At 43.8% G+C, this 21,308-nt stretch overlaps 1 protein-coding gene across 1 annotated transcript in view; it reads left to right on the top strand.

Moving 5' to 3' along the window:
• SH3RF3 (SH3 domain containing ring finger 3) overlaps positions 1-21,308 on the top strand; it is a 258,246-nt gene that overhangs the window by 185,553 nt on the left and 51,385 nt on the right. Inside the window, exon 4 of the mRNA XM_055702859.1 lies at positions 5,874-6,242. Within this exon, the coding sequence (XP_055558834.1) occupies positions 5,874-6,242 (369 nt within the window). The remainder of the gene's footprint in view (positions 1-5,873; positions 6,243-21,308) is intronic.

Below are 21,308 nucleotides of genomic sequence, written 5' to 3'. Positions count from 1 at the left end.
ATCTGAATTTACAAAACACATAAAAGATGAAAATTGTAGATGCATCCAATATGACTTGATTGAAGAGCCTTTGGCACAACTTTGTCTACTAATATCCCATTAGTAAGCCCTTGAAACTGCTGTGCGTCCACTGTAGTAACTTACCCAATGAACATGTAAAGTATTAGATAAAGTATTATGTACTTTCTCCTAATGCCCATTTGAGTCGAAGGGTGTTTTGCTACTTGGCTACAGTAGAAGAAAGGTTGTATCCTATATTTGCTGGTAGGGATAACAGTAAGGAAAAGCTGCTTTAGTTCTCTGAAACTGCTTTTTGGGGGATGAAAATGCTTTCACAGATGCAGTCTTCTCAGGGACCTAGCAGAGACAGGAGACATTTGTATAGTTATGCCCTTACTTACTTAATAACCTCACAGTGCTTCAGAACATAAATTATAAGACTAGTGAAACTAATTCAGTGAGGGCATAAGAACTTAATATTTCCTGAAAGTAACTACTCTGAAGTGAAAATGCAGTAATAAATTCAGACTGTTTGTTTTAATCACAAAATCAGCTATGGAACTCCAAAGCTGCCAAAGTTTCTGCAAGGCATAAAATAGGGATGTGCATGATCTTCTCAATATTTATGAACTGTAAAGTATAAAAATTAGCAGTCCCTAGGTGAAAACATTTTCAGTCTTTCAGGGGGACATTGTGAAGAAGTTTTAGTAAGAATTTTAATTTTCCTTTATGCTCTGCTCAGTGGCTCCTTTCCAAAACCTTGAGGATATTTTTTCTTACCAATTTGTTCTTTTTCACTAAGTATGCATTGATTTGTGGAGTTTTGTAACTTTTCACTTTTAAAAGGGGTCTTGAACTTACATATTTCTGATCTATACCTGTATTTCAACAGCACCACCCTTCAGCTAGTATTTTCCACAAAGATAGAATAAAAGCTTACATAGCAAATGAAGAACTGTTTTCCTGAAAGTCTTAATAAACTGTACTTTCTGGTTCAAATTGGCTCCAGTTCAAGAAAATACTTAAGCACATGTGTAACACTGAGAATTTAAGCAATCCTTCCTTATGCAGAAAAGAATGGTGTTTTAGTCCCATTAGCAACAGTTCAGTCTGCGTAGTATCAAGTATGCACTGAAGTATGTTGCTAAACCAGAAACAGAGCAAGGTCCGGTCCTCTCTTTGGTAGGTCAGATATCAGTCAGAAATTAATCCCTTACTCAGACCTAAATGTCTAGAAAGCTGGGAGTATTCAGTAGCAGAATAAGACACTGTCCTGTCTTACAGAAGATAGCACTGTGAGTGAACTGCAACAACCCAGGAGCTGCTGTGGTAACCACCGTGCATCAAGGTGTTCCTTGGAGGTCTAAGCTGGGCTAGAACAAATTTTGCCACTACCATGGATTAGTGAACGCACTGGCGTATTTGTCAAGGAAGATGCAGTAAAGGTTAATTATTTAAATCTAACCTAAATTTCCCATGCTTCTGTCTTGTTCCATAATAATAACAATAAGTTCCAAAGTAATAATTTTTTATTTTGACTAAAATAGAATTAATTAGGACCCACACGGGACAAGAAGTAGCTTTTTCCTCACTCTTCATCCTAGCTGGGATATGTAAGTGGGTGCATAACACTGCCCATTGAAACTATAGTTCATTAAATCACATTGGGATATAAAGAGCATATTTAGTCCCATGTGGGGATAGTCAGTGCAGATGACAGTTTCTCTCCTGTATCCCCTCATCCTTAAAAGAGAAATATGTTGAAGCTGTTTACAGGTAGTCCCTTTTAAACCTACATGTATCAGGAACTGGAGTGAACTGGGGTGTGTGTATGTGTCTGTGTGCAAGCATGTGCAGAGAAAAAGTCACCATAATGCATTCTGCAGAAAAAATAGGTTTATCTAGAGACTAATAAAAAAATTAATTTTGGCAGTGGAGAAGTCCTAAGTGAGGTAGCTTAATGTTTGTACCTTTGTTGCCCATATGGTAAAGTCTCAAGTAGAAATCTAAAATAGTCATATCTAAAAGCCAGAAGAAGAAAAAACCTCTCCCTTAGCTCATATTGCATGGGCTGTCTGGCTGGAGGCCAAAGTCATGACAGCTTGCATTGTGGCGAGGAGAGCAGTGTGGCTCCCTGATCAAGGTCAGCAAATTTTTAACGAATGGAGCTTGATTACTGCTCCCTTTGTGGGAAAAGGTTGTTTGGAGGTGAACAAGGCTCTGTGCACAAGAGGTATTCCACATGCACCCTCCTTTGCTTTTAAAACCAGACGAGCTGGAGCTGTTTCCAGTAGGGTTCCTCACAGCTGGGGAATGCCTTCCTGAGAAACAGGCACAGTAGCTCTATGAACTGAGGCTGGTGCATCCTTTTCTTAGCATGCAGCACCTGCAGTCAATAGCCCCTGAGACCCTGTGAACAGTTTTACTGTACGGTTTCATTGCATGGTAGGGTCCCCCAGCTATTACAAGGCTTGCCCTCACGAGGTTTTGCATTCCCAGACCCAGGAGTGCAGGGCTGCTGGGAATGTTAGACTGGTTTGGTACGCAAATCCAAGCCTTATCCTTCTAAATCATATTTTGAGTTTACTAGGACATCTTGTTGCAGAACGTTTGGGGTATAATCAGTCCTGCTGCAGTCTCAAGGGCTTTTTATGATTTGAGATTAGCAGGACCAGAATTTCAAATATAGATTCTTTCTAGAGGAGGAATCAGAAATAGGCGAGAAAGTTGAGTTCTGGTATTACGGGCTGTCATAAGACATGTCAAATTCCTGAGAATGACTGCGGGTCAGAACTTTCCATTAAGCTTCTCCTCTGGAGGCAGATCTGCCTGAAGATCAGATGACAGACACCAGAAAGCAATGCTTGTTTACATACTCAGAGTTTAAAATAAGAAATTAGCAATCGTGTTTATGTTTTAAAAAGGGTTTCTAAAAGTTCTTGGTGAAGAGGCAGCACCACTGGCTTTCACAAAGTAGTAAGTAGAACCTCTTCTCTGGTATTCGTAGCCTATTTGGGAAGTACTTTCCAGCATCTGTGGGCAAAGCTGTTTAAAAACAGTTCTCTACAAAAATAAAGTTGTAAAGCTATAAAGCATTTTTTATCTTGGCAGACCAAATTTATATTTTCCCAGTATTTCAGGAAGACTCTGATGTTCCCAAGAGTTCATTAGCTTGACTGTTTCGGGGAGGGGTTTTCTTTTTGCCTTTAATCTTCTACTGATATTGAGAATGACTTTGTTTATATCAATACAGGGCTATTTTTTATCACTCTGTGTTTAGATGCTAGCTCTCTTATTGACCTTTTTAACTAGGTTTTACTTTGAACAAAAAAATAATGGATTTTGTTGTTTTAAAAAGAACAGCTTTGGTGTTAAATTGGATTTCAGCCAGTGGGATTTATAATCTAATTCCTACAAGACAATCAGAGTTTTGATATTAAGAGTTGGAGCAGTTCATCGTCCATATGGAGCATTGCTGTATAATCAGGAAGTTCTAAATTCTTTTTTTTTTTTGACACTATATTTTCCTGTGTCAAAGATTTAAAATATATTCTTTTCATGTTTGCTGTTGATTAGCAAAGTATTTCCTCACCCTCTGCTGTAGAAAAGAATCATACATATTTGATCTTTCTCCTTTTCTCCTTAATATTTCAAACAATTGAGCTAGACTATCTCCATCGATTGGGTAAGCGGAGCTGTAACACCTACTTAAGGGAGGGGAGCCATCTGGTTTCCTTGCAGCTTGGAGCCTGCTGGCAAATATTAAGTTGTACCAATTTAGAGCATGATGAAGTGGGAAATAATGGACATTCTTGAAGAATCTGAAATGGGATCAGCTGTTATTGGCAAAAATTGGCAGGTGCACTGTGCTGGCTGTAAGCATGGTCTCGAGTTGGAGAGTGCAGCTGGGAAAATGGCCTGCTAATTGAATGGTTGCAGGACTCCCAGCAGCTCTGACCATAGTGGAGCATCATTAATTGGAGCCTCTTGGTTGACTTGGTGGAAGCTGTCACAGAATGAAGGATCCGACAAGTTGATGGTGACTTTCGATGTGTTAGTGTGTTTATTGCCTGTTACTTAGAATGGGTCCTCATGGAGTCAGAAATGCTTTCACACTTAGGAGGGCTGGCATAAGGCTAGCAATAGATATTTCTTATTTGTATTTGCAGCATGGTGACAGTGGTTGGGAGACATAAAAACTAGCCAATTACACATTTGTTTAAATGCACGGTTCTGTTGTTATCTTTCCCATCCCTCTCTCTTTCCCTTTTATTTTCACTTGTATTAGTTTTCTGAAGTGGCTTGGCTTGGAGCAGCAACTATTATTATTTTTTTATTTAAAGCCTGAGAAGACCTTGTCCTCTGCTGATTTTCTTGGATGCTGCTGTAATTCATACAGAGATTACAGAAACAAAAATAGCCTGGTTTTGATCCAGAATAGTGTTATATGCACCTCTGGTTTATGTGGGTCTCAGAATAGCAGTGTATTCAAAAGCACGTGTGCATTAGCCATGGCTCCCTTTTTCATATGTTGTTTTTATTCATTAAATGCAAACATATTGCAGCGCATCCTAGTTTAATATAAAGGTCTGTTGGCAAAATGTGGTATTTTCCCTCAGCTGTTAGCACCCCTCAAGGGAAGATCTATTGGCAGGGAGGGCTGTGCAGAAAGCACTGCTGACTTCAGAGCGCACTTCATGTATCATCAGTGACTGTAGCACGCCTATGAGCCTAAAAACTCTTCAGCTATGCAAGACATAGCTTTCGTGTATGAGTTAGGATGGCTAAGAGGTAAGAGACTTCAGCGACAGGGTTGTCCCGCCCAGCATGCCTTTGCCATTGATAGGCACAAAGTTATCTGTGAGTGTGGACTGAATGAGAAATGGTGGGTTGAAAACTGGCTTGAGTGTCCTGGTGCTCTGCTGTCTCCTTGGGCTGTAGGCCAAGCTTTAAACCCTTTGGGAGGACTGATGAGACCAATTTTTCAAGCTGGATACCAAGCAAGTCTTCCAGTGGCCATCATGCTCTTCCCCAGTTGAGGTGATACAGCTGGAACAAATGCCTTTGGTTTGCATCTGCATTTGGATAACCTGTGTCAGATGGGAGGCAGGGAGATGAAAGTGGAAGGATTTGGAAGCCGTACCCTGGATCAAACGCCTGTGTAGCAAACATCAAGCATAGGCCCATGATGGACCTGGAAACAGCAAAACACTGATGAAGAGGCTCCTGCCTCCTTCCCCCAGCCTGCCTCTGCAGCCTAGGACAAGCTATTTTGGGGAACGTTGTTTTTTTAAAATGTGCAGCAATTTGTGGTGCCTGGTTCTAGCCTAACTCTCCTGGATGCTTATTCAACCTCTTTTTTGATTTTCCTGTCACTAAGAAGTGGATGGAAATAAGTCACCCGACTTCAGAAAATTAAATAAATTTGGGATCACCCTGGAGGTGGACAGTAACACTTGGCTTGGGGCAGGTTTTGGGAAACAAAATGTGCCAACATGCCTCCCAGGGATCTGCCTGGCTGACTGAGAGAGAGTGGACAGATGATGAAATCAGGCTGGTTTGGGGACCTGCCCCAAGCACCCCCTTTGCCAGGGCAGATCTGCCCTGCAGCAAGGGCCTCAGGCGTGCAGGCATGCATAGCACCCCAGACCCCACTCTGTCCCAGGGGACAGCCGCCACATTTCAGTACTCAGCATGATCCCCTTGCTGAGGCTGCAGCTGGCACTGGAGTAGGCCACCAGGAAAGGATCATGGTGCTTCAGGGAGGAAGGCCCAGGCAGGTCCAGAAGGTGCCATCGGCGAGCTGTGATGGTCTGTTAACATCCCCCCTTCTCTAATCTTTTTTTAATCTTTCCCTTTTCCTCTGCACACAGCTAAATGAATCCGCCAAGCAGCTCATCGAGATGGACAAGACGTGCTTGGCTGCCGCCTCCGGCTGCGATGTGCCGCTGCCAACGGAGCCGGCAGCAGTGGCAGCAGCAGCGGCAGTGGGTCTGGCACCCTGCTCCACGCTGGCCGGTGCTGGGGTGGCCGGGGCAGCCCAACGGCAGGCGGAGGGCAAGAAGAACGCCAAGAAGCGCCACTCCTTCACAGCCCTCAGCATGACACACAAGTCCTCCCAGGCCGCCAGCAATCGGCACTCCATGGAGATCAGCGCGCCTGTCCTCATCAGCTCCAGCGACCCACGGGCGGCCGCCAGGATCGGGGACCTGACCCACCTCTCCTCCAGTGCCCCGGCCCAGGTAAGGCGGGGGTGGAGGTGGGGTTTGAGCAACTTCAGTGGGTGGCACGCTGTTGCCTTGCCTCTTTCAAAATGGCTGACCATTGCACGAAGCGGTTGCACAGTACTGTCAGGCAGATGTGACAGTACTTGGGATGTGTCATTCCCATCCTTGCATTAACCAGTGGGCAGGCCTGAGGAGGCAGAAGATAAAGCCAAATCTGATTCACAATAATACACATTTTTTAAAAAAGCAATCCTACAATTTGTTTGAAGTAATGCCATCTATGTTGCATCACTTTCCGTTGCAGAAAGTAGTAATTTTGAGTGATCCTGTTACCCTGAATGTATCTCTTACACTGCAGGGTAGCAATGTCAGTATGCAATTCACACATTTGGGATAAAAAAGATTTTTGGAGTGATTATTTCCCTGCAAATCACTGAAGGACGAGTAAATGTGCTATGCTTTGGCAAGTGTTGTACCCAGCAAGTAGCTGCTGTTCAGAAACACCCAAGGAGTTTTAAACCACCACACGTGCTGAGGGTGCAACCCGCCATCCTTCCCCCTCTCAAAGGAGAGGGCAGAGGATCAGCATCCTGGATATCCTGACAGGTCCCAAAACAAGCTTCTGAGAGGCTGCTCCTACAGGCCTGGTAGAAACAGGAAGTAAATTCACCAGGGATGCACTGAAACCCCTTGCAAATGCCCCCTGTTTCTGTGGATAAGTGAATCCAAGTGGTAATTTGCAGTTTGAAGCTGTAGAAAAGAACAGAGAATAATAATCATTCCAAACTTCTGCCTTGGCCTTCCTGCTCAGTCATCTACACACTTGGTGTGCAGATCAGCATCCGCAGGTTCCCTCCACAGACCAGCTCCTTGTGGTCTGTGCTGTTTGCTAGTGCTGAGATAATCTAAGCATGGCAGGGACTTCCCACCCATCGTTTCTCTGCTGAAAAAAGCCGCACTTGCCCTTTTCCTCTCCCTTGCTGTGCCTTCCTGCCCCTTGCACCTGTGTCCCCATACAGGGATAAACATGGATCACTTCCCACCCCTGCAGTGGCACGGAGCAGGAAACGATTCGCATTACAGGCATGGCCCACACTGGTATGTGTGTAGATGGCTGGGAGACGGGAAGGGGGACAAGCAGCAAACTGCAGGGACTGCCTTGGGCAGAAATGCCCGTTCACATCTGCAGTGTTGGTGGGTCTCCCCATGGGGCCAGTGTGGTACACCAGACCATGGGGTCACTCTCCATGGCTGTGCCATACTGCCACCCATGATGTGAGCCCCCAGGCCCCTGCAGCACAGGTTTGCAAGGACACTGGGGAAGGCAGGGTGCCTGTGTGCATGCCAGTGTGTGCCACAGGGCCAGGTGAAACGGTGTGCCAAATGCTGTTTTTGGTGGAGCAGCACCCTCTGTTACTGCCTCAGCTGCTCACCTCCCTCTACTGCCCACCCACATGTAGGAGCCAGAGAGGCAGCTCTGTCAAACTGCATTTTTGGTTATTTTTCTTCCACATGCCTTTTCCAGGTGGGGTCTCTGTGCTGTAAGGTCTTCCCTCTCCTCTCAGCTCTCAGAGGGAGGGTGAAGGTGAGGATACGGCCCCCACACAAAGCAGCACGTGTGCCAAGATGTACTGGGACATCTGTGAAGCAGCACAAGCCCTAGACGTGAGTGAGGGTCCCAAGCTTGTCAAGTAAATGACACCCAGGTTTTTGGCACTCAGAGTGACACATTTGGACTTTACAGAGATGTGACAGACTGCGGCTTTTCTGTTCTTGTGCTAGTCAAGGAAAACACCATGCACACCCTTTGCTAGAGTCATGCGCAGACTCATTCTAAGCTAGTGAACCGGAAAAATCAGACCCTGAAGCAGAAAGTGCCTTGACTGTTCTCCCCTGTTTTAACCAAACAACTGGTGTGCAAAACCCCACTTACTTTGCAGACCACTGGGGCATTTGGGCACAAGTAGCTGGGGACAAGAAGGGCCCCATGTTCCCTGTGACAAGATACGATTATCAAAATCCAACCCACAGGAAGGTTGATTGGGTCCTTTGCAGCAGATGGGAAGACATAGAATTGCTGTAATGGTCAGAAGCACAGCTAGGGCTGGGGTATAATGAAGACACTCCAGTGTGACCACCATGGTGGGAACAGGTTTGGGGAATGATTCTTCTGCCTCAGGGCATTGAGCTAGTTTGCGGACAAGGCATCTGAGCACATGCCTGCATCACTGCCGGCCAAAACTGTCTTGACCAAAATCCAGGGAAGGGGAAAAGGAGTCTTGGTGGTTTGGATCAGCCTTACTGAAAAGAGGCTTCCCTCTGTCAAAAAGTGTTATTGCAGGCCCAAAGACCCGGTTACCCCAAATGTGGCATTTACATGTATGAATACATATCTCTGCTTTTGGGAGCCTTACTATTTGTTTTCTAGTTTGAGTGATTTAAGCATTTTCTTTTGTAAACTTTGCTAGGAATGTGGATCTGTTGGGGGCGGGGAAGTGGGGGTGAAGTTCTCACTATATTCTCTTGCCTGTAGGAGCAGCCTTCGGAAAAATGCCTCACATAAGACTAGCAGTAAAATCACAAGAGCTACCAATGTGAATTCACCTGCCTTCTGAGGTCTACAGAGTAGAGAATCTGCCTCTTACCAAATCACATTAAAATTGTGCAGCTTTATCTATGTAACTATGTAACTATTAATCCCATAATAACTGAGGTTATATTTTAATTAAAAATATCAGAAATTCAGTTCCTTCTCTGCCATCTGCTAAGACCCAACATGGCTCTGAAACAATTAATGATGCTTTAGCCTTAGACAGAAAGTCAGTTCAGCATTTTCCTTTTATTCACGTGGCTGAACACCAACCAAAGTAACATAAACATGGGCCTCCAGCTCTTACATCAAGGCATTTGGGACAGTGCGAATCTTGTCTTTGGATTGTTTTGTTCTAAAATGTGTTTGGCATTTTTAAGATAAATGTCCTGTACGTCTTGTTCAGGGTTTGACATCTTGAGAATCTACAAGCTGACTACTGCTGCTTTGGAAGCGCTCAGGGCACATTGCTGAGAGCATGGGCAGGTTGGTAGGAAGGCTGTGCATATAGCTGCCAAACTTAGCGGTGAGCTCTGCTGCAGGAAGGTGTCTCACATTGTCTTTCCTCACTTGAAGTGGAACCTCTGCCCTGCAAGTCGTCATCACAGACCTTGAGTGGTTCTCTCTGTAACCATCTCAGGCCCCTGCTAGTTTGCAACAGCAAATTTGGCCAAAGCGTAAGGGGAACAACAAGTTTATGGTTTCAGCACTGACTTTCTAGCAAATGTATGCCTTTCCTTTCAACATTAGAATCTAAATTTGGGGTTTTTCTATCTTTATATCATGTCTTTGAAAATTCCAAACACTTATGTATTGAACAGATCTCTTCGTAAAAGGAAATAAAGGAATTTTGTTTGGGACTAACCCAAAATAATACCGAAAGGTAAGAGCTTCTGTGGTACGTATCAGGTATTTAGCTTGGGGGAGGGGGGGAGGCTACATTTTTAAAAAGTTTGACTCAGTTTTCCTATAGCCTGTCCTTTGAATAAACAGAATTCAATTGCAGTAGTTCTTGAATGACATCCAGTCCCCTACCTCAGGCAACCTGTTGGTGCCCAGTGAAACATTCTTCTTAAAACAAGAATCCATTTTCCTTGTAGACCAGAGGCTCCTACATCTGAGGTACCTGCTTTCTCTCTGCTGACATGAGAAGAAACAAAGATAATGGGGCTTCTTACTGTAGGAAGTTAAAATGTAGGTGCAAATTTCAGGTGTTTCAGTATATGTGGAATATATTCCACCCCTTAGAAATTATTTCACGTGTAGTACTACATTCCTGTGGCTTTTGTCAATTTTTGTGAATTGAAACCAGACTTTCATGCTGAGCTGACATGTTTTTTGTTTTTATGAGTTGTTAGACTATTATAAGCCTTCTGCTTCTCCAGAAGGGCACAGATTTATGTGTATTGAGCACTGACATGCAGACCAGAGCATGAAATCACATGTTTTGGAAGCACTTCTGCACATCATTAATTTAATAATTGAAAACTACAGGCCTTCCATAACATGTTCATTATTCTTTAAGCAGAACCAACTCAGCTGTTTTCCAAAAGCCAAGATACATTTTTAAAGGAGTGATGGTCTAAAAAACATCTTCATTGACTGCAAACCCAGGGATGCTCAAAGGTAGAAGAATGAGCTTCAAGCCACCTCAGCTGGATAAAATAGCAACTGGAAAACCACAACAGCTGGGGTACAAAGCATTTATTTTCAAAGAGGCAATGCTGGGATCTTAATTTCACTTGCAGGCAAATTTACTTGTATGCTTTTTGTTGCATGCTAAGTATCACTCATTAAACGTTAAGATCTCCATCTAAAAGGTAATAGTGTCTGTCCATCATGCAGAATGTCCTATCATGCTGTAAAAATGGATTTTTATTGAAGATTTAAGTAGTGCTGCAGGCCTGTGATAAAGCTGAAGCTGAATTAGGTTACAGATGCAGAGGACCAGTTCGTAACTGAGACTCCTTGGGGAGCAGGGAAGGTCCCGCTGGACAGTAATCATGCCTAGGCCTCAGATGGCTTGTCTTGCTTCCATTTGCACCCCTTATGAATTATTCTTTCCCTGCTATTTGGAAAGGTCATAGGCCAGTGCTGCTCCAAATCCCCTGGTTTTTGACAGAAAATGCCTCTCATGAATAATGAAGTGTGGCTTTGTGCACAACAGGATAACAGCCGAGTAAGGAAGACAGGATCCTCCCTGCAGAAGGAACTTCTATGTGTGTTTTGAGCAATTCATCACCATGCACAAAAAGTCTATTTGTATCAGCAAGTGTTAGTACAGGCTCCTAACCAGAGGCCACATGTTCAGGAAAAACTGAGAACAATGTCTTGCACACTCGCAGTCCCAAAGAGTGACAGTATTTGAAATGAAAAATGTTCCTTGAAGTGTCTTGGTATATAAATCATTTGGAAGTGTGGCTCCTTATCAGTTATTTAGAAGTGCTGAATTTTAGCTGAGAAAATGTAATAGCAGAACTCTGGTTGAGTCTTGGCTGATAACCTAAATGTGCTGACCATGAGAAGCATACAGATTGCACATAAAATCCAGAGACTAGAAATGAACCTTGAATTTTCAAGTGCACAACAGGCTCTGTGAAAAGAAGAAAAATTCAGGTATTTTTCAGCTTTGGCCTGGAGTCCAAATTCTATCCAACCTGCTCTGCCTCTGGCTGTGAATGACAACTGATTGGACATCCATTAATGAGAGTGAGACAGCTGAAACCGAGGGCAGCTATCTTAGGAGGCTGCACCGGTCAAAATGGCAAAAGAGAAGTAATATTAGTCTGACCTGTGTTTCTGTCATTTAGATCAAAATATGTCATGAAAACAGCATAAGAGACTTTACTAAAGTCTAACCTAAACTACTTCATGCTCTTTGTACATTCCTGATTCTACACAAAATTATTTAGATCTGGTTCCAGACATTACCTATTCATTGCATCTCTATTTTAAATCAAAACTTTACAAAGAACTCTTGGGAGTTTTGTAGGTGGGAAGGAGTTAAGTTTTTTCAAGCAGAGAGTTTCGGGCAGGCATGTAAACTGCATTATTTTATTCTTTTTCTACCAGTAGGTCTTTGAATATACTCTGTGCATATGGGATATATTACATTATTTGTCACAACTGTTGCGAATGAAACACATGAGCTCACTCAGTCTATTGACTGATTACATAAGCTACTGAGAATCCAGGTCAAAGCAAAATCCTCTTTTAGAAGCTACCAGTTTAAAGACAGTGTCTTCTCTTTATCCCATAATTTACCTCATCACAAATACCTTTTGAAAGATTTTTCAAGAATCACAAAACCTATTTTTTTCGCAGGATCTGGGAAGAGGAGGTTGTGCTTTAGAAGGGTTATTCAACTGTGTGTGTGAAATCCCATTGCCTGTAAAACAAAAGCAAAATATTTTTTTCTAGATGGTCCTCAGGGTAGTAACCCAAAAACATTTTGCCACTGAAATCATTTTTGCACAGGGCTAATCCTGAGGCTTTACACTACCTGCCAGTCAACTACTGGTTTGGAAGCCTCAAGAGCAAGCAAGGCATTCTCTTGGTATTTACACTATACCACAAAATCCTGTCCATCCAGCACACACTATGTGTACATGCATGACATTTCAACAGAAATTACTACAGTGTGTATTTTCCCTTTTTGTTTATTTGTTTACCACTACTATGTCCCTGGAGGGGGACTTCCTACAGGAAGCATTGCACAGGATCCTGCTGAGTTTGTTGTGCAGTTATCAAAAGGATAATTATGAACGTGGGGTTAAATTAACATCTTTTAGATGTCAAGCTTTCACTTTAACCTTTCCAGTCTCTCTGCATTTGATTTTTTCTGTTCTTTGACCCCAGAATTGCAAGAAACTATTCACTATAAAACCACTTAAAACCACAGGGTGGAGAGCTAGACACTGGTGCTTAGTGCTGAAAGGGTTAGTCTGAGAGAGAAATAAGGCTGAATAAAGTACGGTTCTCATGATGCTCATCCACATGATGCTTAATTAGTCCTCATTTGGGGGAACCGAGAAGCTGCAAACCAGAATAATCAGTCCTTAATGGATGGTAATGTCAGATGAATGTTTGGAAGAAGATGACAAAAAACATTTGGTTTTTTTATTTCCAACTTGCAGTCATTCTTAGATTGCAAGATAATGGAAATGGAAGCTCAGAAAATACATTTACGTGACTTCTCCAGCTCCCTGCATAGCTCCATGAGCTATGCACAGAAGACATTGTCTAGAGATTTTGGCCTACTATGAGTCAAAAAATAATCAGGCTCGATGTGGTGCTACAACAGGCTGGCATAATATTCTGCCTCACCTCCATCCATAGCTGCAGATACTTCCAGGTTGTAAGAACCCTTGAGTAAAGCTAAAATCACATAAATTCAGCTAAAGTTTTTGCAGGAAGGAACTGGGTATTTATACAGCTATTTATGCAGCTGCAGCTGTTATCATGCACGTTTGTTTGTTTTTTTACACACATACCATTATGGAAGAAAAAGTCTTACTGTAGAATTGGTAAGTCCATTTCAGCTCCCACTTTGGTAATTAGCATTTGATGAGGCTACTTGATCTTGCGTGTAACAGTTTTCATCAATACTTGGTGGCACTACCATGCATTAAGTGCTAATACATTATTTCTAGGAACATTAAGGCCTGGAGTGATTGCCACAGTCATTGTTTTATGGAGTCAGCAAATTAGAGAAACGAGTCACAGGAATCTTAAAGACCATTAGCCTTTTTTTTGTGGTATTTCCAGAGGACGGATTTCAACCTGTGTGAGTTGAATGGCTGAATGTTTTTCTCTTATTTTAAGGTAATATTAAAGAGAAATTTTAAGTAAGCTGTAAATATGCATTCAAGACATTAAAAGAAATTTTCCTGTGAATTAATGAATGTGATAAGTGCCCTGTGGTGAGACAGTGCTGGATTTGCTTTGAAGTCAAAATAGAGATTTCTGGTTGGTGATTTTCTAGATGATAAGAACATTCGTCTGATAGCAGCAGCAATTATTTTTCTGTGAAGGCTGCTGCAACCTGCAATATCATTGTACTCTGTTCCTAGTTTTATCACTGTCTTCATGACTTCTGTTCCCCTCCAAGACTGAGTTTTGTGCTTTTGCAAGGCACTTCACTAATCCCTATAGGCACCATGTCTTTTCAAATTAAACTGCAAACATGGCCTTAAAGTACTGGTGAAAATCTAAAGTAAATCTACAAGAGAAAGAAAAAGATAGTTTATGCTGGAAGTCTGGACTCCTAATTCTTCTGCTTCCGTAGAGGTGTTGTCATGGTTTAACCCCAGCCGGCAACTAAGCCCCACACAGCCACTTGCTCACTCCTCCCCAGTGGGGTGGGGGAGAGAATTGGAAAGGTAAAAGTGAGAAAACTCGTGGGTTGAGATAAAGACAGTTTAATAGGTAAAGCAAAAGCCACACATGAAAGCAAAGCAAGACAAGGAATTCATTCACCACTTCCCACCAGCAGGCAGGTGTTCAGCCATCCCCAGGAAAGCCGGGCTCCATCACGCGTAACGGTGACTTGGGAAGGCAAAATGCCATGAGTCCAGACATCCTTCCCTTCCTTCTTCTTTCACCAACTTTATATGCTGAGCATGAGGCCATGTGGTACGGGATACCCCTTGGGTCAGTTGGGGCCAGCTGTCCCGGCTGTGTCCCCTCCCAACTCCCTGTGCCCCCCCAGCCTGCTCGCTGGTGAGGTTGGTGAGGAGCAGAAGAGGCCTTGATGCTGTGTAAGCGCTGCTCAGCGATAATGGAAACATCCCTGTATTATCAACACTGTTTCCAGCACAAATCCAAAACATAGCCCCACACTAGCTACTATGAAGAAAATTAGCTTTATCCCAGCCAAGACCAGCACAGGTGTGGATGGGAAGAAAGGGAATGAATCTGAGATGAAGTTTCAGCCCCCATGAGTGGTTATTACCTTTAATTTCCTGGTCTCTGTGGGCTTGTCAGTAATGTTTTGCCAGGCTGGTTGCTTTTAAATATATGTCAGAGCTGACACAAGAGGCAACAACATCTCAGCAGTGTATTATTTACCCAGGAGTATATGCTATAAACTGTAATAGAAATATATCATTACATATACATTAAAGTGCAATTTGTTTTTATGCTTCTGTAGTTCTCTTGCAAATAATACTTATCTGTTGGAGGAGGAATGAGATCCATCTGAGCTTAGACACGTTGCAGTGACTTCTGAGCAAGTTGGACTGTTTGTTCTCACCAGGAACTGCTGACCCTCAGGCTGGACAGTCATCTGCAAAGTTCATTTTTGACAGCTAGCTTTGGCTGTCTTGATTTTATATGACACCAGCACGGTACCTGGTGCTGTGACTTAGGCATCTAAAAATGGTGTTGGAGATGTGTGTGGGGACTGAGAGCAGACACGACTGCTGTTTTGCTCCAGAGGACCACACTGTTGCTAGGACCAGATCAAGCCCCAAGATACCTTCCTGCAGAGCTTTTCTTCATTCTTCGCCCTCACGTACAAGTCTCCTTGTAATAGCCAACATGGAGACGGGGCAGAAGAAAAAGACAATTTTTAAGGAGCCTTCAAGGCATGAGTTATGAATTTCTATAAGACATTAGCCTAAGTGTTTGGGGAAGCAGGGGGAGTTGTGTTTCAGTGGTCATAAGGAGGCTGTTGTGTTTACAGAGAAAAGGCAAGAGTCCTTTTGTGTTACTATCCAGCCCATGGGTACATAGTCACCTACCACACTAGAGTAACTGGTGATAAAAACAGATGGCACAGCATGAGCTGGGAGTGAGATATCTGTCATGAAGCATCATTGTGCCCATGTGTATATCTGGTAGTTTTACTCAAGATCTAGCCTTCCACAGTACAGGTGACGTTGCTCTGCACAGTGGGTGCAAAGAAGCAGGAATTAGTGCAGAAGTACCCAGAGGTGGTCTTCGGCATGCCTTTGTGCAGCAGTTTTTCCCTGCTGGCTGGCAGCCGTGGCTGTATTGCCCCCTGGAAGAGAAGAGTTGTTGCTGTGGAGCTGCACATATCAGCAGTGGTAAGTGGTACTCGGAGGATGCCAGAATGAAGTGGGAGCAAGAAGTCGTCAGATTTGGCTGTTTAGTGGCCTAAGTAAACGGGATGAGAGTTGGCAGTGTCTAGTTCAGAAAACTGTGTACCACCATTGAACAGCCTCCTAATCAGGAGGTGTGCTACAGTGTGAATACCCTGTAGGTCATCTCTGGAGACTCAACAGCCAAATGTTTAAAGGCATTAGACACTCATAAGGATAGAGAGGGGCACCAAATGACATTTTCAGAAGTGACTTTTATTGCTTAGATTGCAATGAAATCCATGGCAATCAGACAGTACTTCTCAGTGCCTCCCTGAGAAAACTCTGCAAGGTGCGTGTTTTTGTCAATAGGTGCCCTCGTGCCTTTTAAAAACCTTAGCAATGGCGAGTAGCAGGGGTGGAAGAAGGGTTAAGACACAAATGCTGCAGTGTTTGAGTCCTCCCTGTGTAATGCCTGTGCATGGCTGTATTTGTGTGCTTGGTGCCACGGGAAGGTGGATCACGCAGGGACGTGCTATCAGAAATGAAGGATGTGGCACATAGACCTCCCAAAAGGTATCAAAGAAGAGAACAAAAAAAATCATAGCATCGTCTCGGATTCCCATTCCCCTGAGCAGATAAAGAGAAAAGGACATGTTTAGTACCTTGTTCCTTAGATCACAATAGCAAAAGTACAACCTGGCTCCAGGGCTAAATAAAGAAGGAAAACAAACTAAGCCCTGCTACCAGCTGTCATGGAGAAAGGTCTGCTGTGTTTTCCAGGGGGATTATTAGTGTTACCAGTAGCTGGGATACCACATAATATTGTGGGAATGAAAAGTGCAAAGGTAAACTTCCAGCAAAGATAATCAAAATATAAAGAAAGAGATTATTCTTTCACAAAATTCAGTCTATTCAGAATCCTGTTGCAAATATTATCTTGCAAAATAACCTAGCAATATTGTATCTTATAGTATGAGATAATTATTGATACATAAGAGAGAATGGGGCCTTGAAAGAGGAGGTTTAGAAAAACTTCACCAACTGTGTCAGAGACTGCAGTTTCAATGCAAAGCTGGTGAACAGTCAGACGCATAGTAGCAATCAGGCAGCCACCGAGAGAATTCATCAAAGACCACAGAGGCAGATGAAGCTGCAAAGCAGAATACTTGTGTGAAACTAAACACCAAAATGCAAACAGAGGAGCTGAATTCAATGCAGTGGAAGGCCAGCAGGTCCTGTGGAGTAAAACCTGATGATGAAAAGCATGGTCATGCTCACAAGTACACCGTGGTGTCCAAGCCTGCAGGGGAAAGCAGCGAAAGAAAAACTGGAGCACAATCAGGAAGCAGGCACTGATTTAGAATTTAGATGCATATGGTACCAGGCTGTGTGAAGTGGCAAAAATGAACAGTTTGTAGGGTTCAGGATGGCATCAGATGCAGCAATATTACAGTAACAGACTGTAGGCATGAAACTGAATATCAGGTGGGTAAAGGACCTACAGGACTATGGAGATTTATTTGGGATTATTCAAGTGAAGAAAGCAACATTGTCATGTAGCAACACTGAGTAACAATTACATGATTTATTAATCCCTAGGACTCTATGTTAGTACAAGTGTAACAGCACATAGAAAGTACTTGTGCTACCACTAATGTAGAAGATGCAGAAGCCACCACTGTCAGTGCAAACAGCAAATAGATGATGCTTAGACCGCTATGGTGCTCTCCAGGCTTGAGCTTGTCTCTCTGCAGAGTCAGGCTGGCTCAGCCCAGGGTGCCTGCAGTGGGCACTCCTGGCTGGGATAGCTGCACCTCTGCAAGCTCTGAGAGGATATTAGGAGCTAAGGAATGGGTAGCAAATGCCTTACAAACAGGAACAACTAGAAGCATTGGTCAGCTCGCAGAGCTAAGTAATCATTGGTATTACTGAGGCTTGGTGGAATGAGTCCCATGACTGGAATGCTGGGATGGAGGGCTACAGGCTGTTCCAAAAGAACAGGCAGGGCAGACAAGGTGGAGGTGTGGCCCTATGCATAAGGGACAGGTTTGATTGCACAGCACTTACAGTTAGTGATGATGTGGTGGAGACCCTCTGGGTAAGGATTAGGGGCATGGAAAAGAAAGGAGATATTGTTGAGGGTGTCTAGTAGTGATCGCCCAGCAAGGCTGTAAGCACTGATGAGTTATTCTGTAGGCAATTAGGATACATTTCTGGATCGGTAGCCCATGTCCTTATGGGAGATTTCAACTTCCCAGACATCGATTAGGAATATCATACTGCTGTGAAGAGCAGATCTTGGAAATTCCTGAATTTTGTAGGACATAGCTTCTTGTCACAGGTACGCAGTGAGCCAGCTAGGAAAGGTGCCCTCCTAGACTTGGTATTTGTGAATAGAGAAGGATTTGTGATGGATGTGATGATAGGTGGCTGACTTGGCCATCGTGATCGTGAAATGCCTGAGTTTAAAATTTTCAGTGTAATGAGAAAAAAGGACAGCAGGGTTGTTACCCTGGACTTCAGGAGAGCAAACTTTAAGCTGTTGAGGGAGCTATTTGGCAGAGTACCCTGGGAATCTGCTTTTGAGTGTTTAGGTGTCTAGAAGTGCTGGTCAGACTGTATTGCGCATCAAGCAAGCAGGGCAGACCAACTTGGCTGAACAGGGAACTCCTCGTGGAGCTCAGCAGGAAAAAGAAACTGTATGATCTCTGGAAGCAAAGTCAGGATTTTCAGGAAGAGTACGGAGTTGTCGTTCCTTTATGCAGGAAGAAGACATGAAAATCCAGAGCTCAATTAGAGTTGAAACTGGCCAGTGTTGTTTCAGATAACAAGAAGGGCTTTTCAAAGATATTAATAGCACGTGGAGGTCTAAAGAAAACATTGGACCAAAACTTGTTGAAGATGGTCATCTGACTAATAGGGATGAAGAAAAAGCAGAAGCATTCAATGCATTTTTTTGCCTCAGTCTATAATAGTACTGATAGATCTTGGGCTGCCCAGTCCCCTGAGTCAGAGGACCACAAGCAGGGAAACAGTGACTTTCCATTTGTGGACACTGAAATTGTAAGGGACCAGCTGTATCAGCTAAATGTTCACAAGTCCATGAGGTGGATGGGATTCATCACAGTGTACTGAAGGAGTGGATGCTATGGCAGACCCGATCTCGATCATCTACCAAAGATTTTGAGGGTCTGGGGAGATTTCTGCTGACTGGAATCTAACCAGTGTTATTCCAATCTACAAAAAGGGTGAGAGGGAAGACCCAGGAGACTACAGACCTGTTAGGCTAACTTCAGTTCCTGGGAAAAATATGAACATTATACAAAGTACTATTGAAAGGCAGTTAAAGAATAATACAATCATCAGGAACAGTCAACATGAGTTCATGAAAGGCAAGTCTTATTTAACTGATTTGATATCTTTCTGTCATAGGGTCACCCACCTAGTAGATCAAGGGAAGGCAGCATGGATGTAGTTTTTCTGGATTTTAGTAAGGCTTTTGGTACTGTCCCTGACACCATCCTTCTGGACAAGTTGTCCAGAAGGATGGGATGAGCAGGTTCACAGTGCACTGGGTGAAGAACTGGCTGAAGAGCAGAGCTCAAAGGGTTGTAGTGAATGAGGCTGCATCTGGCTGGTGACCAGTCACCAGCAGTGTTCCTCAGGGTTCAGTTCTAGGGCCGGTTCTGTTCAATATATTTATCAACGATCTGGATGCAGGAGTTGAATGCACCATTAACCAGTTTGCTGATGATACCAAACTGGAGGTGCTGTTGACTTTCCTGGGGGACAAGAGGCCTTGCAGAAGGATCTAGATAGATTGGAGCATTGGGCAATGATTAATGGGAGGAAAATGAACAAGTCAAAATGCTGGATTCTGCACCTAGGATGGAGTAATGCTGAGCACAGTCATAAACTGGGAGAGGAGTGGCTGGAGAGCAGCCCTGCAGAAAGGATTTTAGGGTGCTGGCTGAGAGCAGCTCAGTATGGGTCAGCAGTGTGCCGTGGCAGCCAAGAGGGCAAACAGCATCCTGGGGTGCACCAAACACAGCATAACCAGCTGGCCAAGAGAGATGATTATCCCGCTGCGTTCAGCGCTGGTGCGGCCTCACCTGCAGCACTGTGCAGTTCTGGGCCCCACGACTGAAGGAGGAGGTGAAGGTCCCTGAATGCGTCCAGAGGAGGGCAACAAAGCTGGTGAAAAGGCTGGAAGGAATGTCCTATGAGGAGTGTCTAATGACTTTGGGCTTGTCTAGTCTGGAGAAAAGGAGGCTTATGAGTGGCCTCCTTGCTCTCTACAGCTTCCTGAGGAGGGGAAGTGGAGAGGGAGGTGCTGATCTTTTCTCCATGGGATCCAGTGATAGGATGCATGGGAATGGCTCAAAGCTGCACCGGGGTGGTTTAGACTTGGCATTAGGAAGCATTTCTGTACCAAGAGGGGGGGTCAAACCCTGCAACAGTCTTCCTAGAGAGCTGGTCGATGCCCCAGGCATGTCAGTGTTTACGATACATTTGGACAATTCCCTTAATAACGTGCTTTAACTTTTGGTCAACCCTGAAGTGATCAGGCAGTTGGACTAGATGATTGTTGTAGTTCACTTCCAACTCAAATAGTCTTGTCTCCCCTCTCCTCTCCTCTCCTCTCCTCTCCTCTCCTCTCCTCTCCTCTCCTCTCCTCTCCTCTCCTCTCCTCTCCTCTCCTCTCCTCTCCTCTCCTCTCCTCTCCTCCTCTCCTCCTCTCCTGTGATCTTCTCTACCTTTACAGTTGCACCCTGAGGCTGTTCACTCAGCTTTAGTTTTTCATGAGGTAAAAACAAATTGTTTTGCCTTACGAGGAAAGGGTAGGGACCAATCTGTTTTGTGTTTTCTTGGAGGCAATTTCTCTAGCTCAGAGCAGGCGTCCACTGGTGGCACAACATTAAGAAGTTTGAACCAGCTGATTTCTCACCTCTTGGATGAGGCAGCTGCCAGGTCTTTCTGCCCAGCATCTCCTGCAATCCCTAACCCTATTAACCAGCTCAAAATAACAAATGAGGGGTTATTCTCAAGCTATCCCTACATTTTTGAGTGGGTTGGGGTTTTTTTTCTGTAAATTGATGTTACCTCACTGACGTGACAGGCAGGATTGATAAAGCCTTAGTCACAGAACTGGAAAGAACGCTTACTTTTACACATAGGACCAAAAGCTGCCTGGAACTTTCCTTGTTTGAGCAAGCAGCCAGAAAGTGAAGGGAAATAATGAGAAAAAGGAGATGTACTTGTCACTACAACTTCATGACTGATCATAGATGTTGGTGAGAGCAGAGACAGCTTGCTGCTTGTGCCAGAATCTGTGGAATCACAGAGCAGTGTCTTCATATTTTACTGCATGATTTCCTAATGATATTGTGTTAATATAAAGCAAAGCAATATAGCTTAGCAATTCAGTATCAAGACATGACACTG

The sequence above is a fragment of the Falco cherrug genome, chromosome 2 (genome assembly GCF_023634085.1).
Source record: "Falco cherrug isolate bFalChe1 chromosome 2, bFalChe1.pri, whole genome shotgun sequence".
NCBI classification, from domain to species: Eukaryota; Metazoa; Chordata; class Aves; order Falconiformes; family Falconidae; genus Falco; species Falco cherrug.
This window is presented reverse-complemented; position numbering and strand designations above follow the sequence as displayed.